The sequence below is a fragment of the Eubalaena glacialis genome, chromosome 3 (assembly GCF_028564815.1).
Source record: "Eubalaena glacialis isolate mEubGla1 chromosome 3, mEubGla1.1.hap2.+ XY, whole genome shotgun sequence".
In the NCBI taxonomy this organism is placed as follows: domain Eukaryota; kingdom Metazoa; phylum Chordata; class Mammalia; order Artiodactyla; family Balaenidae; genus Eubalaena; species Eubalaena glacialis.
Window position 1 is genome coordinate 139,468,322 of NC_083718.1, and position 22,968 is coordinate 139,491,289.

Here is a 22,968-nt window from a genome sequence, read left to right on the forward strand (position 1 = left end):
ACAAAAACAAACAAGCAATGTAATCTGCGGGGCAAAAGGAGCCAATATTGATTGCCATGATGAAAAGTTTCCAAAACCATATTTTTCCTTTTAAATAACAACAAGAACACAAACAAGAAATGTTTAAACAACATTATATTCAATGCTTGGGGAAGAAGACTAAAGGTAACTTAGCAGATCAAAACTTCAACCCAAACTGCACAAACCTGTATGTCATATTCTCCAGGAACTGCAAAACTTGGTTATGTTCTTATTCACGTATAAGTATTCAGTCACTTTCCCTGAAAGTTCAGGATGGGGAGAGATTCTTATCACAAAAGACTCAAAATACATTTCTCTCATTGTCTTTGAGTAGGCTGTCCGTATTTTATTTTTTAAGCTCTAAGTTTTGTGACTCTTTTCTTGAAAACAACCAGGTTCCCCTCCATCAAGAGGCTAGTGTCACAAGGCCTCTCAACTTGAGATATGACCCCAGTGTTCCATGGAGAGGTTTAATATTCTGGGAAGACAGGAAAGTCATTCATTCCCTCCAGCAGTTAGAGAACAGCCATTTATTTATTATTAATGACACGAATTTAGATGCTCAGAAAGGGGGAGCTACGATCCACACATTTTATTTGCTTTTAATTTTATCCCATTAGAGTCTTAAATTTCTTTGCTTAGTCAAGATGGTCAGGAAGCCCCTGAAGTTGACTGTGGCACTGAAAGGAGGCCTACTTTCAGTTTGGCAACTGATCTGCTAGGTTACAAAGTGAATGTAATTTGCCTTGAGGCATAAGAAGTGGTCCATTAACAAATCACTATAGCCACTAAGACTGTCCGTTCATACAGTTTATTTCACTAGACTGCAATTTTATACACAGTATGAAGAGGTTTCCTGATAGCACACATATAGTTTACTTTCTGTACTGCTGAAGAACCACTTTTATTTTTTTTTTACATTATATCGTAATACCCTATCATTAAAACATTATTCAGTGAATTTTTTCCAACTACATATAAACGGAGATTTACCACACACACGGTGCAAGAATGTCTTTATAACATATTTGGATCACAAAATGTGAATCTAAAATACATCACTGTAATTAGAACACTACTTTAAAATTACAATGTCCCATGTTATATTAGCCAGATTTGATTAACCTTTGTATACATCACAAAGCAGTTTGGTGGGTATCTTCTTGGATGACTGGCAGCAGTTTTTAACTATGATTTCAAAAGAAATCTTTATTTAAGAATCAAAATTTTGAATTTGAAAAACTTCTTCCTTTATGCGTTCAATATTCTCAGAATCAAAATGGGACATTAAAAAATTTATAGTCTCTAAAACAAGGAGAATAAATCCAACCCTCCTTTAGCTGAAAGGCTGGGGGTGTAATATTAGGTTTCGTAGAAACCTAAGGAAAGCACTGTATGGGAAATGGAAATTAGTTAAAAAGAAACATAACATTTCTTTAAAAGCTTCCTGGATTCCTCTGCCCCTCCCCACCTCTGTCACCACCTCTGTCAAACACAGAAAAGAATACTGCATTACAAATCAAGATCTATTTCCATGAAATGATGTTCTAAAGAAAATGTATGTAAACAAGTCAGAGAGAAAGATTTCTTCATTTCCCCATTTTTGTGGAGTGAGGCAGTGGGATGGTATCAGTTAAATAAGATCTAGAACTCCTTAATCAAAGAACCACTTCATTACACACAAAACAGCTAGGGATAATTGGTGAAAATTTCTCATGTGTTTCCTTTTCTTTCCCCCAAAGTCTGAGAATGTTTGAAAGTTCAATAAATAGTAGAAAAATAATCCTTTACTTAGAAATTTTGAGATGCATCATTTAGAGCTTAACATGAGTTCCATACAGCAACTGTGGTGTCTAGGTACCGCTAAGAAACCAGGTGAAATCTTCAAAGCACACATTTCTCTCTGCATGTGCCACGTTCCCAGTCTCCGCTGGAGCATATTTTTCTCTCTTCCAGTTAAGGAGAGCCGAATGTTTCGGGCTCCTCCGAACATTCCCCTGGCTCAGCTTAACCAAGGCTCCCAATGTTTCATTTGTAGGTTCCATCTCTGTTTAGAGGTTTGCTTCTGTTCATTCCGTTGGTATTATGGCAGGGTCATTAATCAGACTTATTTCCCCTCCATTTCACAACCAGCCTCGCATCTTCACAAATGTGATTTTGTCGTTGTTTCTCTTGTTTTGAAATATGTTAACAGGCAGGAAAACGAGTTAAACGACTCTGGACAAAGCACAGACACAAGTGGATTTGATGCTGGCTCTTTCTCCCTCCAGAACATTCCATATCTCACAGATCTCATCTTCTGATGGAGGTGAGGAGGTTAGCATTCCGCGTCGACAGTGTGTACGGTCACGGCCGCCTGCAGGTGGTGGCTGTGATGCAGCGTGGGGTGGTGTAGGCGGTAGTGGTGGAACTTGTGACTTAGGAGGGCAGCAGTCTGAGGTGGGGTGTCCAACTCCAAGTCTTCATCGTGGTTTCCCACGTCCACCCCAGCCGACAAGGGGTCGTTGGTGCACGGAGGGTTTTCGCTGTCTTCCTGTGGGCTCATGGTACTGTAACCTAGAAGATGAACACAACAAACAGGCAGCTGAGAGCTTCCAGATGCAGGGAGGAGACGTCACTGCAGATTTCTGGGGCACTGGGAGGCGCTCCTACCTTTGTGTTACATAAGTGTCAATGTTTGCAGACTGTCAGCAGACCTCGAAGTGACTTATTTCTAAAGAGATCTTTCGTTAGCTCTTGCCTTAAAGCAATTACACAATAAATACATAATCATTTTAGACAATATGAACAAGAACCCTTTCCCCAAATGCCCAAACCAACAAAACCAAATCAAAAATCACCCCAATCCTTTCTGATCCATAGACCCCACAACTGACATTTGGGGAAATATCCTCCTACACTTTTCCCTGAGATAAGATTAAGGCTATTTTTTATTTTTGAGGGGAAAAAACAAACAGCTTCAAGACAAAGATCCTAACAGGACTCAGATCAGTTGGGGGCTGGTGGGGGAAGCTGAGCTTCAAAATGCCTGAATGTGAGGCCACAGTAAAAACAAAAACAGCTGCCACCATGGCAGCCCTGGTGTCATGTAATTCCTACACACCAACAAGGCACGTATTTTAACGTCCATTTTACAGGTGAGGGAAATGATGATCAGAGAGGTTAATGAACTTGCCTGAGTTCCAGTCCCTAACAAAACACTAACTCTGCATACATTCATAGCAATTAGTAAAAGAATCAGCTATTCTCTGTGTAAGCTGGTTCACTGTATTTAAAGATTAATTTCTTTTGGTATTCTAAGTAATACATGTTTCAAAAGAAAATGCCCTTGCTGATCAAAGGATTTCATTCCAAGAACCCTGGCATGTTTTTAAATATTGCAAAAAAAAAAATCCCCTTTAAGAATTTTGAGAAGTGACAGCTCATTAATATTTCCGCTGCATCTACAGTTAGCATCAATCAGCACTCACCCGTGGGTAGCGCTAGTCACATCCGTGGCTGCAAAACTGACGTGCTTGCATACTAACCAAGCAGGAATAGTTTGTGGTTGAAAATGTTATGCTTCGTGCAAAAATGAGAAAGGCAATTCTCAGTCCTCAATGAAATGTTCAAACAACATAATTCTTTCAGTCCCACTCAACAAATATTTATCAGGCACCTACTATGTATAAGACACTGTGTTGGGCACTGCAGGAGACCTGGAGACGAAAACCTGATCCCTGCACAAGGAGCTGATACGCTAGTGCTTGAGAAATAAAACAAGTACAAGCATAGCTCAGTTCAATTATTCATTTATTGAAGACCATCAGGAGGCTGAAAGGAGAGACTATGAAACACGAATAAGAGATGTCCCTTTTCCTTAAGGATTTCACCACTGAGTAAGAGACACATATTTACAAAATTAGGCTCATTCTAGTGCAGATAATGGTAAGTGCTATAATGGACGTTTAATTGAAATCCAGCAGAGGGCTTAACTAATTCTGGCTGGAGGACTGGGAAAGCATCACAGGAGAACTCATACTTTAGTTGGGCTTAAATGGATGAGTAGGAGTTTGGTGAATTGGCTAGGAGTAAAGGAACAGACGAGTATGGCCAAGAGGTGTAGAAACACAAGGCTATTCCTACACCACGTGGCTAGGATGAGTGCTAGCAGGTAGATGGAGGAGAGGCTTTAACTTACAAGGTTTTGAGCAGACCAGAAAAATAGCACGATCATTTCTGTATTTTAAAAAGAGAGTTCTGGAGTCCCTCCCATCAGGAAACTTACACAAGCCTCTTAGATAGCCTCATCCACCAGAGGGCAGACAGCAGAAGCAAGAAGAACTACAACCCTGCAGACTGTGAAACAAAAACCACATTCACAGAAAGACAGACAAGATAAAAAGGCAGAGGGCTATGTACCAGTTGAAGGAACAAGATAAAACCGCAGAAAAACAACTAAATGAAGTGGAGATAGGCAACCTTCCAGAAAAAGAATTCAGAATAATGATAGTGAAGATGATCCAGGACCTTGGAAAAAGAATGGAGGCAAAGATTGAGAAGATGCAAGAAAATTTTAACAAAGACCTAGAAGAATTAAGGAACAAACAAACAGAGATGAACAATACAATAACTGAAATGAAAACTACACTAGAAGGAATCAATAGTAGAATAACTGAGGCAGAATGGATAAGTGACCTGGAAGACAGAATGGTGGAATTCACTGCTGCGGAACAGAATAAAGAAAAAAGAATGAAAAGAAATGAAGACAGCCTAAGAGACCTCTGGGACAACATTCAATGCAACAACATTCGCATGATAGGGATTCCTGAAGGAGAAGAGAGAGAGAAAGGACCCGAGAAAATATTTGAAGAGATTATAGTCGAAAACTTCCCTAACATGGGAAAAGAAATAGCCACCCAAGTCCAGGAAGCGCAGCGAGTCCCATACAGGATAAACCCAAGGAGAAACACGCCGAGACACATAGTAATCAAAGTGGCAAAAATTAAAGACAAAGAAAAATTATTGAAAGCAGCAAGGGAAAAATGACAAATAACATACAAGGGAACTCCCATAAGGTTAACAGCTGATTTCTCAGCAGAAACTCTACAAACCAGAAGGGAGTGGCATGATATACTTAAAGTGATGAAAGGGAAGAACCTACAACCAAGATTACTCTACCCAGCAAGGATCCCATTCAGATTCGATGCGGAAATCAAAAGCTCTACAGACAAGCAAAAGCTAAGAGAATTCAGCACCACCAAACCAGCTCTACAACAAATGCTAAAGGAACTTCTCTAAGTGGAAAACACAAGAGAAGAAAAGGACCTACAAAAACAAACCCAAAACAATTAAGAAAATGGTCATAGGAACATACATATCGATAATTACCTTAAATGTGAATGGATTAAATGCTCCAACCAAAAGACACAGGCTTGCTGAATGGATACAAAAACAAGACCCATATATATGCTGTCTACAAGAGACCCACTTCAGACCTAGGGACACATAAAGACTGAAAGTGAAGGGATGGAAAAAGATATTCCATGCAAATGGAAAACAAAAGAAAGCTGGAGTAGCTATACTCATATCAGATAAAATAAACTTTAAAAAAAAGAATATTACAAGAGACAAGGAAGGACACTACATAATGATCAAGGGATCAATCCACGAAGAAGATATAACAATTATAAATATATATGCACCCAACATAGGAGCACCTCCATACATAAGGCAACTGCTAACAGCTATAAAAGAGGAAATCAACAGTAACACAATAATAGTGGGGGACTTTAACACCTCACTTACACCAATGGACAGATCATCCAAAATGAAAATAAATAAGGAAACAGAAGCTTTAAAGGACACAATAGACCAGATAGATTTAATTGATATTTATAGGACATTCCATTCAAAAACAGCAGATTACACTTTCTTCTCAAGTGCACACAGAACATTCTCCAGGATAGATCACATCTTGGGTCACAAATCAAGCCTCAGTAAATTTAAGAAAATTGAAATCATATCAAGCATCTTTTCTGACCACAACGCTATGAGATTAGAAATGAATTACAGGGAAAAAAATGTAAAAAACACAAACACATGAGGCTAAACAATACGTTACTAAATAACCAAGAGATCACTGAAGAAATCAAAGAGGAAATCAAAAAATACCTAGAGACAAACGACAATGAAAACACGACGATACAAAACCTATGGGATGCAGCAAAAGCAGTTCTAACAGGGAAGTTTATAGCTATACAAGCCTACCTCAAGAAACAAGAAAAATCTCATGTAAACAATCTAACCTTACACCTAAAGGAACTAGAGAAAGAAGAACAAACAAAACCCAAAGTTAGCAGAAGGAAAGAAATCATAAAGATCAGAGCAGAAATAAATGAAATAGAAACAAAGAAAACAATAGCAAAGATCAATAAAATTAAAAGCTGGTTCTTTGAGAAGATAAACAAAATTGATAAGCCATTAGCCAGACTCATCAAGAAAAAGAGGGAGAGGACTCAAATCAATAAAATTAGAAATGAAAAAGGAGAAGTTACAACAGACACCGCAGAAATACAAAGAATCCTAAGAGACTACTACAAGCAACTCTATGCCAATAAAATGAACAACCTGGAAGAAATGGACAAATTCTTAGAAAGGTATAATCTTCCAAGACTGAACCAGGAAGAAATAGAAAACATGAACAGACCAATCACAAGTAATGAAATTGAAACTGTGATTAAAAATCTTCCAACAAACAAAAGTCCAGGACCAGATGGCCTCACAGGTGAATTCTACCAAACATTTAGAGAAGAGCTAACACCCATCCTTCTCAAACTCTTCCAAAAAATTGCAGAGGAAGGAACACTCCCAAACTCATTCTATGAGGCCACCATCACCCTGATACCAAAACCAGACAAAGATACTACAAAAAAAGAAAATTACAGACCAATATCACTGATGAATAGAGATGCAAAAATCCTCAACAAAATACTAGCAAACAGAATCCAACAACACATTAAAAGGATCATACACCATGATCAAGTGGGATTTATCCCAGGGATGCAAGGATTCTTCAATACACGGAAATCAATCAATGTGATACACCATATTAACAAACTGAAGAATAAAAACCATATGGTCATCTCAACAGATGCAGGAAAAGCTTTTGACAAAATTCAACACCCATTTATGATAAAAACTCTCCAGAAAGTGGGCATAGAGGGAACCTACCTCAACATAATAAAGGCCATATACGACAAACCCACAGCAAACATCATTCTCAATGGTGAAAAACTGAAAGCATTTCCTCTAAGATCAGGAACAAGACAAGGATGTCCACTCTCACCACTATTATTCAACATAGTTTTGGAAGTCCTAGCCAAGGCAATCAGAGAAGAAAAAGAAATAAAAGGAATACAAATTGGAAAAGAAGCAGTAAAACTGTCACTGTTTGCAGATGACATGATACTATACATAGAGAATCCTAAAAATGCCACCAGAAAACTACTAGAGCTAATCAATGAATTTGGTAAAGTTGCAGGATACAAAATCAATGCACAGAAATCTCTTGCATTCCTATACACTAACGACGAAAAATCTGAAAGAGAAATTAAGGAACACTCCCATTTACCATTGCAACAAAAAGAATAAAATACCTAGGAATAAACCTACCTAGGGAGACAAAAGACCTATATGCAGAAAACTATAAGACACTGATGAAAGAAATTAAAGATGATACCAACAGATGGAGAGATATACCATGTACTTGGATTGGAAGAATCAATATGGTGAAAATGACTATACTACCCAAAGCAATCTACAGATTCAATGCAATCCCTATCAAATTACCAATGGCACTTTTACGGAACTAGAACAAATAATCTTAAAATCTGTATGGAGACACAAAAGACCCCTAATAGCCAAAGCAGTCTTGAGGGAAAAAAACGGAGCTGGAGGAATCAGACTCCCTGACTTCAGACTATACTACAAAGCTACAGTAATCAAGACAATATGGTACTGGCACAAAAACAGAAACATAGATCAATGGAACAAGATAGAAAGCTCAGAGATAAACCCATGCACCTATGGTCAACTAATCTATGACAAAGGAGGCAAAGATATACAATGGAGAAAAGACAGTCTCTTCAGTAAGTGGTGCTGGGAAAACTGGACAGCTACATGTAAAAGAATGAAATTAGAACACTCCCTTACACCATACACAAAAATAAACTCAAAATGGATTTGAGACCTAAATGTAAGACCAGACACTATAAAACTCTTAGAGGAAAACATAGAAGAACACTCTTTGACATAAATCACAGCAAGATCTTTTTTGATCCACCTCCTAGAGAAATGGAAATAAAAACACAAATAAACAAATGGGACCTAATGAAACTTCAAAGCTTTTGCACAGCAAAGGAAACCATAAACAAGACGAAAAGACAACCCTCAGAATGGGAAAAAATATTTGCAAACGAATCAACGGACAAAGGATTAATCTCCAAACAGCTCATGCAGCTCAATATTAAAGAAACAAACAACCCAATCCAAAAATGGGCAGAAGATCTAAATAGACATTTCTCCAAAGAAGACATACAGATGGCCAAGAAGCACATGAAAAGCTGCTCAACATCACTAATTATTAGAGAAATGCAAATCAAAACCACAATGAGTTATCACCTCATACCAGTTAGAATGGGCATCATCAGAAAATCTACAAACAACAAATGCTGGAGAGGGTGTGGAGAAAAGGGAACCCTCTTGCACTGTTGGTGGGAATGTAAATTGATACAGCCACTATGGAGAACAGTATGGAGGTTCCTTAAAAAACTAAAAATAGAATTACCATATGATCCAGCAATCCCACTACTGGGCATATACCCAGAGAAAACCGTAATTCAAAAAGACACATGCACCCCAGTGTTCACTGCAGCACTATTTGCAATAGCCAGGTCATGGAAGCAACCTAAATGTCCATCGAGAGACGAATGGATAAAGAAGTTGTGGTACATATATACAATGGAATATTACTCAGCCATAAAAAGGAACGAAATTGAGTCATTTGTTGAGACGTGGATGGATCTAGAGACTGTCATACAGAGTGAAGTAAGTCAGAAAGAGTAAAACAAATATCGTATATTAACGCATGTATGTGGAACCTAGAAAAATGGTACAGATGAACCGGTTTGCAGGGCAGAAATTGAGACACAGATGTAGAGAACAAACGTATGGACACCAAGGGGGGAAAACCGCCATGGGGTGGGGATGGTGGTGTGCTGAATTGGGCGATTGGGATTGACATGTATACACTGATGTGTATAAAATTGATGACTAATAAGAACCTGCTGTATTTAAAAAAAAAAAAAAAAGAGAGTTCTGGGACTTCCCTGGTGGCGCAGTGGTTAAGAATCCGCCTGCCAATGCAGGGAACGTGGGCTCGATCCCTGGTCCGGGAAGATCCCACATGTCGTGGAGCAACTGAGCCCGTGCGCCACAACTACTGAGCCTGCGCTCTAGAGCCAGCGAGCCACAAATACTGAAGCCCGCGTGCCGCAACTACTGAAGCCCACGTGCCTAGAGCCCGTGCTCCACCACAAGAGAAGCCACCACAATGAGAAGCCCGCGCACCGCAATGAACAGTAGCCCCCGCTCACCGCAACTAGAGAAAGTCCATGCGCAATGAAGACCCAACACAGCCAAAAATAAATAAATAAATTTATATATAAAAAAGAGAGAGAGTTCTGGTGGCAGTTTGGAGGCTGAATAAAAAGGAGAGAGAGGGAGGCAGTTAGGAGGTTATTGCAACAGCCCAGCTGAGAGTTGTTGAATTAAAACTATGGGATTGGACAGACAGCTCTGGGGTGGAAACAGTAGTAGTTCATCAGCAATTTGATGTGGGGGGCTGCGGGGTGAGGGGTGGTTAAAGAGGACTGCAACTTACAGTCAGGATGATAAGAGAGGGTGACTCCGAGATCCTGAGTCTCAGGGAAGGAAACGAATTTTGTTTTTGCACATCTTGATTTTGAGAGTCTGTGAATAACATATGTAGAGATACCCAGCCAGAAAAACAGGCACGTTGGCCATAAATCAGGACAGAAGAAGGAGAGTTCGTTGTTGTGTGTCTATCATTACTGAGTGCCCTCTTGGTGCCAGATGCCAGGCTAGGGGCTCAACAGAAAAAGAGGTAAGGTGAGGCCCCAGCTTCTGAGAAGCCCACAGTTAAGAAGGGGAAACACAGGTGCGAAACCAGAGGCATGACAAAGGAATACCAAAGCCGATGAACTTGGCTTAGGATCCTGGAGGAAGTGACACTTAAGGTGGCCCTCACGGGAGAGAGGGGTTCACTAGGTAAAGAAAGGGGTGGAAGGTACTTCAGGCAGGGAGATGAGCATATTCAATGACCAGAAGACTGAAAGGCTCCATGGATTTGAGGAATGGGGAAAAGCTTCCTGTGTAGGAGAAAGAGCAAGAGATGAGGCTGGACAGGCAGGCTGAGACCAGCCCAGGAAGGCTTTAAGGTGATCCCTTGTGGCAATGAGGAGGCTGGCCACAAGGAAGGAGGGATCTGAGGCTCAGAGGACAGGGGACTGAGCATTGGCCCGAGAAGACGGCAAGGCCGTGAAGTGGGACACTAGCCGTGTTTAAGTGGAGCAAGCAGCTGTTCAAGTTCAGGGAAGGGCTGGCTCTGGTGACCAGATGGACTTCCTGGTGAAGATGCCAAGAGGGTTAATATCCTTGAGGTTTCTAGGTTCAGATGCTGGAGGAATAGTGATGCCTTTACCCAAGATTAAGAGATCAGGAGCCAAAACAAGATTCTCAGCCTCAGTAGTGCGAAGTCTAGAATGTAATATAGGCTTTAAAACCTCAGTTACAAATGTTCTACACATAAGAGACTAAAGTACTAGAAAACACATTTTAGCAAAATCTCAGGGTCTGTGTCGATTATTTTTAGGCAACCTTTAGTGCTAGGCTGTCTTCATCTTGCCTCCTGGATGCCTTCCTGACTCTGCTCATTTACAAGCACCCATCAGAACTGACAGCTGATTTTCACATTCGTGGTGTAAAATTCATAGTGGTCCTTCTGCCTGCCTCACCTTCCCACCTTCCCTTATCTTGCTGTTGTGCTTCATGTTATGTATGAAGGTCTTTTCTGGGAAACCTTCCCAACCAACATCCACCCCACCCAGTCATACCAACCTACAGGGGTTCTGGTGTCTCTTCTGTGAGTTTAAACGGTATTCTGTGCACATCCCTATCTTAGATTTTACCATATTACAAAAAAATATAGGGCAGTCTTGTCCATTAGCAAACTCTTTCTTAAAGTACGAGGACTTATGCCTTACACAAAGCATGCGCTTAAAAAAAAAAATCACGTAATTTTTTCAGCAATCTGTGGTTCTGTCTGGTGTGACATTTTACCAGTCTCATCTAATAATGAAGACATTCTAGGATTCACTGGGCCCTGCCTGGAGTTCTGACTTAGAGTCCAGGGGCGCTCTGAACCTGGCTGGTCACAGGCCCAGGTCGGTGGTGACCTTGCAGCCATTCCCAAGGCAACTCGGGGGCAGCCCTGTTTCTCCTGGTGCTTTCTGATGAGAATCCCAGCAGGGACCCCTCCGAAGGGAACCCCTCTGGGGCAATTCTGTTTTATTTCCTCAGTGGGACACTACTGCTCAACCCCTCTGTAACTTACTCAGGCTTCCTCTTATCTCAGTAATTCATGGAAATCTGCAGGGAGGGAGTAGCATGTTTCAGAGAAGCAGGAGAAAGCCAAACACGTGCTCTCACTTAGCAAATTAACTGAGCGTTTACTCAGCGCCAGGCAATTCTGTGGAGTGCTGGGAACAGTGATGCATAAGACAAGACGCGTTCTCTGACTCACGCAGGAAGCAGCACCATGTAAGACACAGAGGACATTTACAAATACTTTCAAAGAAAGACTTCTTTACTATCCAAAGGTGCATGCAGAGAAATTCCTGCAAAGCCAATTTCAAGGCGAAACAGGCTTCAGGAAGGAGGCCTGGCATCCATAAGGAATAGAAGAGTCAAATTAGGCTTTTGCTCTTCGGCATTCTGCTAATGTATTTATCTGACGGTTCTTAAGAAAACCCTCTTGATGGCAAGGGATGTTAGGTCCCTCTGGGGACTCACTCACCCCTTTGTGGTCACAGCGAGTAACTGCAGGAGAATATCTCTGCACTTCTAAAAATGGTTTCGTGGTGCACTATGTAGTTTTTGACCAGATTTTCAAGGTTCAGCATTTGTGTTTTAAGTCTTTTGGAATTTACTTCGCTAGGGGAAAAATTCCCATTTACAAAGAAAAAAATGTTGCTTAATGTACATTTGTAATGTTTCTAATGAGATGGTAACTAAAACACAGATTCACAAGGAACAAATACATACTGGTGATTTTTAACTTAAAAATAAGCCAATTGATGATTAGTTAGAATATGATATTTTCAAGAGAAATAATGGGCAACGCAGAGTGTAACAGTTAATAGTCAAGTGCTGGAAAACAATCATTCTACATGGTGTTAGACTGTTGATAAAAATGATTCTGCTTTTCAGAAACCATTCTAATTTTGAGTAGTTTTTTTTAAGATACAAAAATTAAAAATTAGGTCCTTTTAAAATACAAAACTCTGTTGGCCACATGAAATATTTCTAGTTAAAAATGCAGCCTGGAGTCTCCAAGTTCAGCTTGGTAACATTTAGTTTTAATTCTGGGACTATCACCACTCTGAACCATACCATGAAAGTCTGGTCTGTTCAATACTTATATATTTATATATTTTATTCTTTTGAGGTTTCCTTTTGTGCATGTCCCCCCTCCCCCCAGGGTCTTACATGATTTACTTGCAGATAAAAGTGAACTCTCTTCCCATCTTCTTCTTTGTTCCACTTCTTTAAGGAAGCTGTCATATTCAGCCTTTTATCAGTCTTGTGAATACATGCATGCATTTACAGTTTCCTGCTGGATTATCAATTCCTTGAGGGCAGAGTGGGTATGGAGGTGAGGTCAGCTCTGAGCTCATGCCTGCCATGTGTTATCTCACTTCATCCTCACGACAACCTTACCAGGGAGGAATTTCTAATCCTGTTTTAATTATTAGGAAACTGAGGTCCACGTAGCTTCACTAAGGTCTCACTACCTGAAAAGAAGGGGAGAGGTGCGATTCCAAGTGAATTCTGCTTGACCTATCTTATAAGCTCTTCTATACCACGCTGCCTGGCAGAAATAAGGCCCATCCCGCCCCCTTCCCCAACTCCTTCCTCTCTGCCAAGGAAACAGCAGATGCCCGCCTGATACCTTCACCAAATAAGAGAACACACGCTTGAGCAAGTCATGTGCCACAAAAGAACTAGATCAGATTTCCGTGTTTAATGTGTACCTATGGCTTATCCTCTAGGTACCACAGGGACTTTAGCTTGATGCCACCACTTTTAGTGACCCACCATACAGGTTCAGGGATATGACAACACTCGGTTAAATGCTGTTGACTTTGTGGTGCATTTGGAATTACGTGGAATGTCAGTGCCTTCCACTTCTTCTGGCGTTGCATTCTGTCTGCATGAGAAATTTGGGGATAACAGGGATCCAATTATTGTGAAAAATGAAAGAAAGCAAGCTCTTAGCTAGATTCCTTGGCTTTTGGATGCTGACACCACACTATTCCTTTTATCTCAGCTGTTGCTTCATATGCCATTTTTACTAAGATGATGGGAGGGCTAATGGAACATTAGAAACATCACTCAGAATTCCAGTTTTGTACTGAAGCAGTTTCTACCAGGGGAAAGAGAAGGGCGGGGAGAGGGAGGGGGGGAGAGGGAGGGGGAGAGAGGGAGAGAGAGAGGGAGAGGGAGAGAGAGAGAAAGAACTCAGTATTTCTGCTGAATAAGAAATTATTTCTGTTGAACTTTAGTAGCCTCAAACCTGTTTTATTATTCAAAGGAGAAGAGACACAGAACTGCCTGGCAGAATGAATTTATGCAGGTTCAAAGGTTTTTCTGGAAAAAAGGCAGAAAGTCAAAGAAACTGAGAAATTTAAGTTCTGCTTTGACTCTCCATAGAAACCAGAAGTTTCTATTTAGTTGGTGGGAACAATGTCATTCAGAGCCCAAATTAAGAGTCCCCAATTTAAAAATCAGACCTTTGGCTTCTCCTGTTTTCCAAAGGGAGTTTGAATACCTGGTTGTCGTGTAAAAGGCGACATTGGTCGCTTTGACGAATATCTACTCCTGCATTTTTTAGCACAGGTGTGGAAGCACACTGCTTGAAGACATTTTTTTTTTTTCAGGGTAGATGTGGAGAAAGCAGAATAAAAAAAGCATAAATGCATTATTTATGCATTAAAAAAAGACCTGATTCTGGGAAGAAAAGAAAGATTTCTGGAAAATTAAGCAGCTATATGAAAAACAAAAAGATCTGACAATTACAGGAAAGGATGTACACTTCTGTTATATTTTTGTGCAACAGTGGCAGGGATGCCTAGACAGTAGGACACATCTGCTGTTCTCTGTGACAATAAGCCATACGGGCACTGGGAAGGTGAGAAGGTACATGGTGGCCATGCTGTTGGTACAGCCGTGGACTTGATAATTGGTAGCTCACTTAGCACCCAGTGTCTCTTCACAACTCAGCCCCGACCCTTCCTGAGCATCTTACAGGCACTTTAGGCACCTCCATGACTTTGTACACACCAGTCCCTTTGCCTCTAATATCCTTTGTCCCTCGCTTTTCTTTAATTATCCTTCAAGGCCCAGGGTAAGTGTTGTCTCTTTGGTGAAGCCTTCCCTGGGGCTCCAGGCCAGGCAGGAGGTCAGGGCAGGGGACGCCAGATGACCTCATGGATTCTTGCCAGGCCCTGAGAGTATGTGGCCAAGAGAGCCCTTGTTGATGCTGGTGTTTGCCAACCAACATCACTGGGCAGCAGGACCTATGAGTAAGCTGATTCACTGAGAACCAAGTGGGGTACCACTGGTTCTCAGTGAATGGGTAAGCAGGTACCATTGAGATGATCTGAACCTTATTCATGGAGAAAACCCAGGAGGCAATCTGTGTGCCCAGAGGTCGTCTCACATATGCTTGGGAATGCTGAGCCATAAGCCAAACTCTACTGGGGCTCTTATAAAAGTTTCATGTTGGAATGTATCTTTTCAGAAAACTATGTGAAAATAATTTACCTGAGCATGGAACAGGAAAGAGAGAGAAGGGTTACTTATGCATAAATAACTTGTGAGCACTGGCCCACAAGTGCACCAGGGTCCTCAGGGCCTCAAGCGCAGGAAGCCAGACCTTACCATGATCGCTTTCTGTTCCCGAGCGACCCCAGTAGCGACGCCTCCTTTCTGGACTGTGTGCGTGCCGTTCGATGACCGCGGCTATAAATCGAGTATTGCTGACTGTGGAAGGCAAGGATGGTTAGTCACTCTTAGGCCAGTATTTTTATTGTATCAAGCGCATTCGCGCTAAGTAGGCTCTTTCACATGATGGGGGGAGTTATTCCTTGCAGAGCTAGAATGAGTAATTTTTTTAACAATTCTGACGATTAGGGGAGTTGGTTTTAGGACTGGGGCAGCAAGAGGTCCCTAATGACATATCTCCAACATGCATCAAGGAGATATACTCTGTATAGTTGAAGGCCAAAGTATCTCAACACACATGGAGCTCTCTTTTGATAGAGAAATGTTCTTTTCTTTCCCCCTGCGTTGTATACATTAGTTAAGGGATTTAAAAGAAATGCATACCTGATGACTCCCTTTCTAAAATGCTATACTGGAAAGTAATGAGGAGGAGAAAGAAAGGGAAGAGTAAGGCGTTTTAGGCCAAAGTACTTAATGCAACAAAGAACACCCTGAAATCTTTTGAGATGTACTAGAACAAAGCAAATACCTATGCTTATTCCTAATGAAAATGGGGGAAAAAAAGAACCCCATCATGCCAAAGCATCTTAAACTTTAATACGAGAAAGCACATTTATTCTGGATTAGCCTCCTGCTGCCACGTTCTGCATGGAAGCAGCCTGGATACTCACTGATGCCTCTGTCTTCATGGCCGTCATCATCCCTTTCATCTCTGTCATTCTCCAGGTTGGACATACGCACTGACATTTCTACCCATCATTCAAAAGAGAGAAACATGACTATTTAATCAAACAAAATCACCCACTTTAATGCCCTGCAGAGTGCTCATTTGATGACTGGATGACAGCATTCCATCAATGAACTGATGCCCCATCTCATTTTTTTTTTTTTTTTTTTTTTTTAAGGAGGAGGGAGCAGGAATCAGAAGAGAGAACAAGAGGTGAATAATCCAGAGGGGCACCTGAGACTGATTTCTGGAGACAGAGGAGAAAAGATGTTGATTGAGGCTAACAGGTCTTTAATCCTCTCCTCAAGTACCTGAAACGGAAGGAAGGGGTCTAAAACCACGGCTGACTGTGCGGATAAAATGGTGCTACAGAATCCTATAAAAGGCCAGGCCTAAGGTAACACTGGATGGCAGTCATCCTCAGTCAAACCAAACCTTATCAAGAGGAAAGAGCTTTGTGGTCAGCTCAGTTACTAAATCAGACAACACAATCCCATGATCCCCCGACAGGATTGCGACCACAGTGAAATATTCCAACATCAACTAATCATGACTGCTGCCAGGCTCCTGACCAAGTCCAGGAAAAATGATGAGTGAGCCTTATCTCCACAAAGGTCAGGGTAACACATCCCAAGGGGTTTTTAGGGAGGATGGGGATGGTCGTTAAATGGTTTTGTTCCTTGCAAACGAGCACAGATACCACATTTAACTCTTGATATGGAAGCCACAATTACCAATTAATCATTTTGTATCTGACTTCAAGTCCTTATCCAGGTTGGACAGTCCTTATCCTGTTTTAAGAGATGTGATCATTCCTTTGAATGTGTGTTCATTCACACAATATAATAATAGCTGCAATACAACAGATTCATGTTCTTGCCAGTAGTGACCTGAGGTATCTTTGGTCTGCCCGTCTTTTCGGAACAGCAAAGGCAGCATATCTGAGCTTAGCAAAGAACAAAATTTCCCACTCAGCATCCCAGCTCCCCTGACTGGCTTATTCCAGAGGCAAGCTATGGCGGCCTCACGTTTGTGTAAGGAGAGAGAAAATCTAGGGATTTTCTGGGGAATCAAATGGGGCTTGCAGGATTTAGGCCCTAAAGAATGAGCTGTGAACTAAAGGAGGGAAGCAGGCTTTGGGGACCTCCGAATCTACTCCACAGTAGCAGGAAATGTAGCACTGGTCTTACAGTCGCTTAAAGGCTTACAACTGGTTACTGTCGTTCTCGCCTTGGAACAGCCCTGGGAGCCTGCTGCCTCCTGGGGGAGCTTTGGGATTCCTGTCGAGCTCACCTTGGGCAGCAAGAGGAGACATATGCTGATGACTCCGGCGATGAATCTGATGACGGTATGCGTACACAGCCAGGACCAAGACCATGATGCAGCCCATGATGCCTCCAGCCACTGGACCCACAGGGGCACTTTTAATCATGTTCAATGTGACAACCTCATCACCTTCATTAAAATAAACAAACAGATGTCCTTCATAAAGATTTCCCAAGTGTAGCAGGAGATGGGGACGGGGGTGAGATGGGAAGGAATGCAGTGGGAAGGGGTTTAGTGAAGGTATGTAAGAACGGCTGCTTTAAGCTTTGAATCCCTTCAAGAAGACCCACCGGGATGTGGGAACAGGGCTTCCTTTAATTTCTGGTTCTCGGATGAAATGTTGCTTGCTTGCAGAGCACACAATTGGCAAGGACTTGTGAAATAAGCGAGTGGTTGAGGATCCCTTAAACATGCAGTGCCCAGCCTAAGGGCCCAGCCCTGGGCTGTGCGCTACTCTTAGTACAGAGGTGAGGCAGGGCAACGCGGGTCTCTTAGCACATATTGACTCTACATGGTGTCATTTATTTCAGTGGCTCAGTCACGTGACCTCCAAAAAGGATCAAATTTCAAAGCTTATTGGGTTCCCTTGAAGACACTATTTGCACTTTTCAGACAGGAAACTGCAGGTGGGCACATAAAGTGACTTCTTGGAGCAAGGTCACTTCAACCGTGTCCTAACCTGGTCCGGTAGTCATACGTGAGCTCAGAACCCTTCCTCACCTAGGAAAAGCTTTTCTTCCACAGACAGGCTAATGTGGGGAGATGTCAAAAAAGGCATGAGTTAAAGGCTTAAATATCTTTTCACTTGCCAGCTAAGCTTGAGGAGCCTGTGGTAATTCCGGAAAGACACTGAGAAGATCTCAGGGTGGGTATGCAGGTAGTATTTTTGGGGTCTTGGGGCCTAACCCCAGTGGTGTTCCTCCCAGCAATGTCCCTGTCCCCCACCCCAAGCCGCCCCACTGCACTGGATAGCTCTGGCTTTTGCCGACCTCAAGGACCTAAATACTAACTTGTAGCCATAAGATTTCTGCCTTCAAAAGTTGTGAGGGAAGGTAGCAGCAGGAAAGCGATATGCGCGGGTCACTCTGCCCATCACCAGCCCTGTGCTTCTGACAGCTGGGATTCACATTCACACAACCCCACAGTTCAGCTGCCCAGAAATCAGGCCTGATATTTCTCAGAACAAGCTTTATGGGAATGAATTCCAGGCTTGCAAAATTTGGCAGGAAAGATGGCTGCTTACTCTGCACAGTATAGCTAGCCAGCTTTGAAAGTAATTATTTGCCTTGGTTTTGCAACTAAAAACTACTGGCAAAGAAATCAGGGAAGTAGGGTAGAGAATTACTTTAAGATCTTTGTCCTAGTATAGAGGCAAGAAAATGTGTTTTCAAGAATCAAATTATTCTGGGTTCCCCAAAAACATACCTATTGCTCCCATGTCATCAACATAGGGACTTTTGGCTCCAACGATCCCCCCGAAGCATTCTTTCTGGGGCGCACAGTAGGATTTGTCCAGGTGGGTCTTGCCATCGCTGTCTATCATGCACCATTCACAATCCAGCACACCAAAGCAGTCCCTGCCAGAAAGACAACGCTGAATGTTCCAGAAGGCGGTGTCATGCAGGGGAGAGCACACAGACTTGGGCATCAGATAGCTCTCAGGGGTTCCGTGACTCACTAGTGCTATAACTCCTTGAGCCTGAGTTTCCTTTCCTTATAAAAGGAGAACAGCCATAGCCTGCCACGGGAAAGCTGTCTAATGTCCCTTAACAACTTGGAGGTGAGAGAAATAGAACCGTTCTCTGTGAATCAAACCATGAAGTCCACACATCATGGATTAGTGCAGGGTCACTCAAAATCATCTTAAAAGACCACATGGCCCCAAGGTTTGTTAGACTTTGGCCTAACACACCCCAGGTATACGGTCATTAAAAAAAAAAGAAAAAGGAAGGTAGGAAAAATTGATCAAACAAGTTGGGGAAACAGCGGATAAGTTAAACAGATTTCTTTGTTGCCAATTTCTTAGAACTTTTAACATGTTGAGTGCATTATGACACTCTAAGAAAATATACACAGTGTTTCTCAAGCTTAATAGGCTTTGGGTTACTGCATAACACACCGAATTAATCTATCTGATGTCCTACCATTCCTTTGCTAAAATACATACTGAAAGTAAAACTGGCTGCCACTTTTACCCACTAATTTTGTTGAATCAAATGGCAGCTTGCAGCTGTTTAGTCCCAAACACCCTAGGGAGGAGGGGGAGGGAGCAGGGAGCATGTGGCTTTTAGTTCTCAACACTACTGTAAAGCATATCTGCTTTCTAAGAAAGAATTGATGAGCTTCAATGTATCACACATAGAGCTGGGTTCTGTTTCTAGAACCCATGAGTTCCTGCCCCCTTGCCCTTGCTTCTTCATGCCATTTCCCCTCTTACTCCTCTTATTTCAAGAATAACTTTCCCATCCACAGATGAGGCTACTAAGATATGGTACATGTGCCAAATAGATGTAACAAGTGGAAACCAAATAACATTAAACCTGGTAGATAAAAGGCTTATCAAAATCAGTTCTGGATCCGAAAAACTGGTACATCTTTTTCAAACATCAAGAATGGGGATGATAAATATCATCTGGAAAAGCTCAACGAGGCTGCTGGTCCCTATTCTTTACTAGGTTCTGCTCCTGCAGCTATGATGTTGACGTGAAATCAGCGCCGGGCACTGCTTACCCACTCTCCATCCTCTGACTGCACCTGCTGTTGACACACTGGTGAAGAGCATCCTGCAGGCCAGGGTCAATAGCCGTGTACGTCACTGGCTCCTGGTGTACTTCACAGCTTGGGTTTCTACGTAGGAGCAAGTCTGAAGGTTAGGACCGATACCATCCATATTCCAAACTCATCATGCCCTTGGCCCCTGACAGTGTCAAACAGATCTGGGTTTGAATCCTGGCTTTGCCACTTAGATATATGAAACCTTGGGCCAATCTGGCCTGAAAATCTGTCACTGAGATAAATAATGCTATATTATGTATGAGCATCTGTGTGTGTGAAATGTTCCTACGTGTTTATCAAAGGGTTAATTTGAAAACTAAGTGACAGGGCCTCCCTGGTGGCGCAGTGGTTAAGAATCTGCCTGCCAATGCAGGGGACACGGGTTCGAGCCCTGATCCAGGAAGATCCCACATGCCGTGGAGCAACTAAGCCCATGTGCCACAACTACTGAGCCTGCGCTCTAGAGCCCTTGAGCCACAACTGCTGAAGCCTGGGTGCCTAGAGCCTGTGCTCTGCAACAAGAGAAGCCACCTCAATGAGAAGCCCACACACCGAAATGAAGAGTAGCCCCCCGCTCACCACAACTAGAGAAAAGCCCACACGCAGCAACGAAGACCCAACGCAGCCAAAAATAAATAAAGTAAAAAAAAAAAAAAAAAAAGAAAACTAAGTGACTTACTGGGCATACAGTATCTTACACATGTTAGGCACTTAGTTAATGCTTGTAACAGTCTCATATTTTTTGTAAGTAGCACATATACTCAAAAATTTTTTAGCATTTATATTCAAACCTGAAAGTGGACTTCACTTTAAGACACTATGGAGTTTGAAAACTGGCTCACTGAACAGCTCCATCATTAGAATGAATCACCTTCTTATACTTCCAACTCGAAACAAATCTATACACAAGACTCCCATTAAAAATATGCACATACACACACATTTTAAATTTACCTGTTCTCTGCATTGGTGAGGTTGCCAGTGCACTCATTGACCTCTAGAGGGCACTCACAAGGACATTCACATTCATTTTGTTCCATTCTGAAAAGGAAAAAGAAAGTTACTATGCAGAGGGTTGATAAACTATATATTGTACATGCACTGAGGGAAATGAAATAAAGACACCATGAGCTAGTTAGAAGGGACAGTAAAAGTTACCACTAAAGGTTTAAATACACAGTTGACCTCAATCCATTGTTCTTTGGACAAGGATGCTACGAACAACACAGCTCTAAATGCTTTTGTAACCAGGACTTTCCTTTCCTCTAGGACACACCTGAATACTTCATGTTTATTTTGCAGTTGGCATCAGTTAAAATATTCAGTAGTGTGGTAAACAGAGAACATGACCCGTCCCATTTTTACCGGTGACAGTTGAGACAGAGCCGGTCCACCATGCTACAAGCACAGAAGGCAAGAGAGTCACACGTTTCGTTGACAATGCCGACAAATGCATTGGTTCCCGGGATCCTCGCCAGTCTGTATTTAGAACAGTGACTGCCGTGCACAAGGTTCGTCAAATCCCCCTACAGACAACAGAGTTGTCAGAAGTGACAGACAACAATGCAAAGATTCAGCTCTACCATCCTGAAAACAACCCTTCAACCAACTGCTGAAAATAGTTCAATCCAACTAAAGCAAGCATCCTTTTCTTTGTCCTATAACAAGAAAATGTGATAGCTGGCTTCGTGAAATGTCTACAATATTTGAAAGCCAAAGATTCTAAAGCAGCATTGTAAAGTTGAGTATGGTCATTTTTTCTGCACGTGTCATATGTAGTAGGCCAATTATTTAAGCCCATGTTTGTTTCAATGCCAGTTATCCCTTATGTGTGCATGGTGAGGATAAGCCTAACCCTGAGAATCACGGCACTGAATGTTTTCTTAGAGGTCTAGACGAATCCTTTACTGCCTGGAAGATGCCCACCTTTACAATATAAGCAATAACATAGGCTTATCAGCCTGTTAGCTCCAATAACGAGGAATGTTCCAATTCCATTAAGAATTTACTCTAATTCATATTCCACTAAAATTTGCATGTCTGAAAAATTTCTACTGCAATATCCTAGCTTCTCTGCTGAAGACTCAGGAAATCATTGTACAAATGACAGAAGATACACACAGTAAGGCAGACTTTCATAGGACAACCTTACCTGACAGCCTCCCTCTGATTACACTCACGTTTGTCCATGTCTCCTTTACAGAAAGTGCTCATCAGAATGGGTATGGGGGTTGAACAGAGTAATAATGACTTCCCTTGCTTTGAACACACTATCCTATTAATATATTCATTCTTAAAACTCTTCTAGTACCCTACACAATTGTTTTTGCACTTTTTCTGAGACTAATTTCAGGATTTTCATTTAACCTCTTTTGTTTTTGACTTCAAGCTCATTTTATTTATTTAAAAATTTTTTTATTAGAGTACAGTTGATTTACAATGTTGTGTTAGTTTCAGGTGTACTAACTCAATACATCTTTATGATTATCTTTTTAATAATACATGTAATGATTTGTGAATACATTTACTTCTTGTGAATAACTTTTTGAATGTTGGTTCTGTCATGACCCATTCTCTCTCAGCTAGGATTATTTACAAATTAATAAGTATATCCTTAAGATCTCTAACCATATCCAGGTAAATTTGTAGCATCTCAAATCACAAGAGAGTATTCTAAGCTTAAAAAAAAAAAAAAAAAAAAAGGAATTATTTTTGGATGATCTACATAAGAGCTCTCATCTAACAGGGTGGATGACCAAGAACTAACCTAATTT

The 22,968-nt window shown here is 41.5% G+C and overlaps 1 protein-coding gene across 2 annotated transcripts in view; it reads right to left on the reverse strand.

Moving 5' to 3' along the window:
* Window positions 1–303: 303 nt before the first annotated feature.
* CACHD1 (cache domain containing 1) overlaps window positions 304–22,968 on the reverse strand; it is a 211,610-nt gene continuing 188,945 nt past the window's right edge. For both annotated transcript variants that reach the window (XM_061184082.1, XM_061184081.1), the window contains 8 exons: window positions 21,560–21,720; window positions 21,149–21,235; window positions 20,150–20,266; window positions 18,845–18,996; window positions 17,387–17,548; window positions 16,038–16,115; window positions 15,304–15,405; window positions 304–2,577 (listed from right to left, as the gene is read on the reverse strand). In XM_061184082.1, coding sequence (XP_061040065.1) covers window positions 2,339–2,577; window positions 15,304–15,405; window positions 16,038–16,115; window positions 17,387–17,548; window positions 18,845–18,996; window positions 20,150–20,266; window positions 21,149–21,235; window positions 21,560–21,720 — 1,098 coding nt within the window. In that variant the 3' untranslated portion in view covers window positions 304–2,338. The remainder of the gene's footprint in view (window positions 2,578–15,303; window positions 15,406–16,037; window positions 16,116–17,386; window positions 17,549–18,844; window positions 18,997–20,149; window positions 20,267–21,148; window positions 21,236–21,559; window positions 21,721–22,968) is intronic.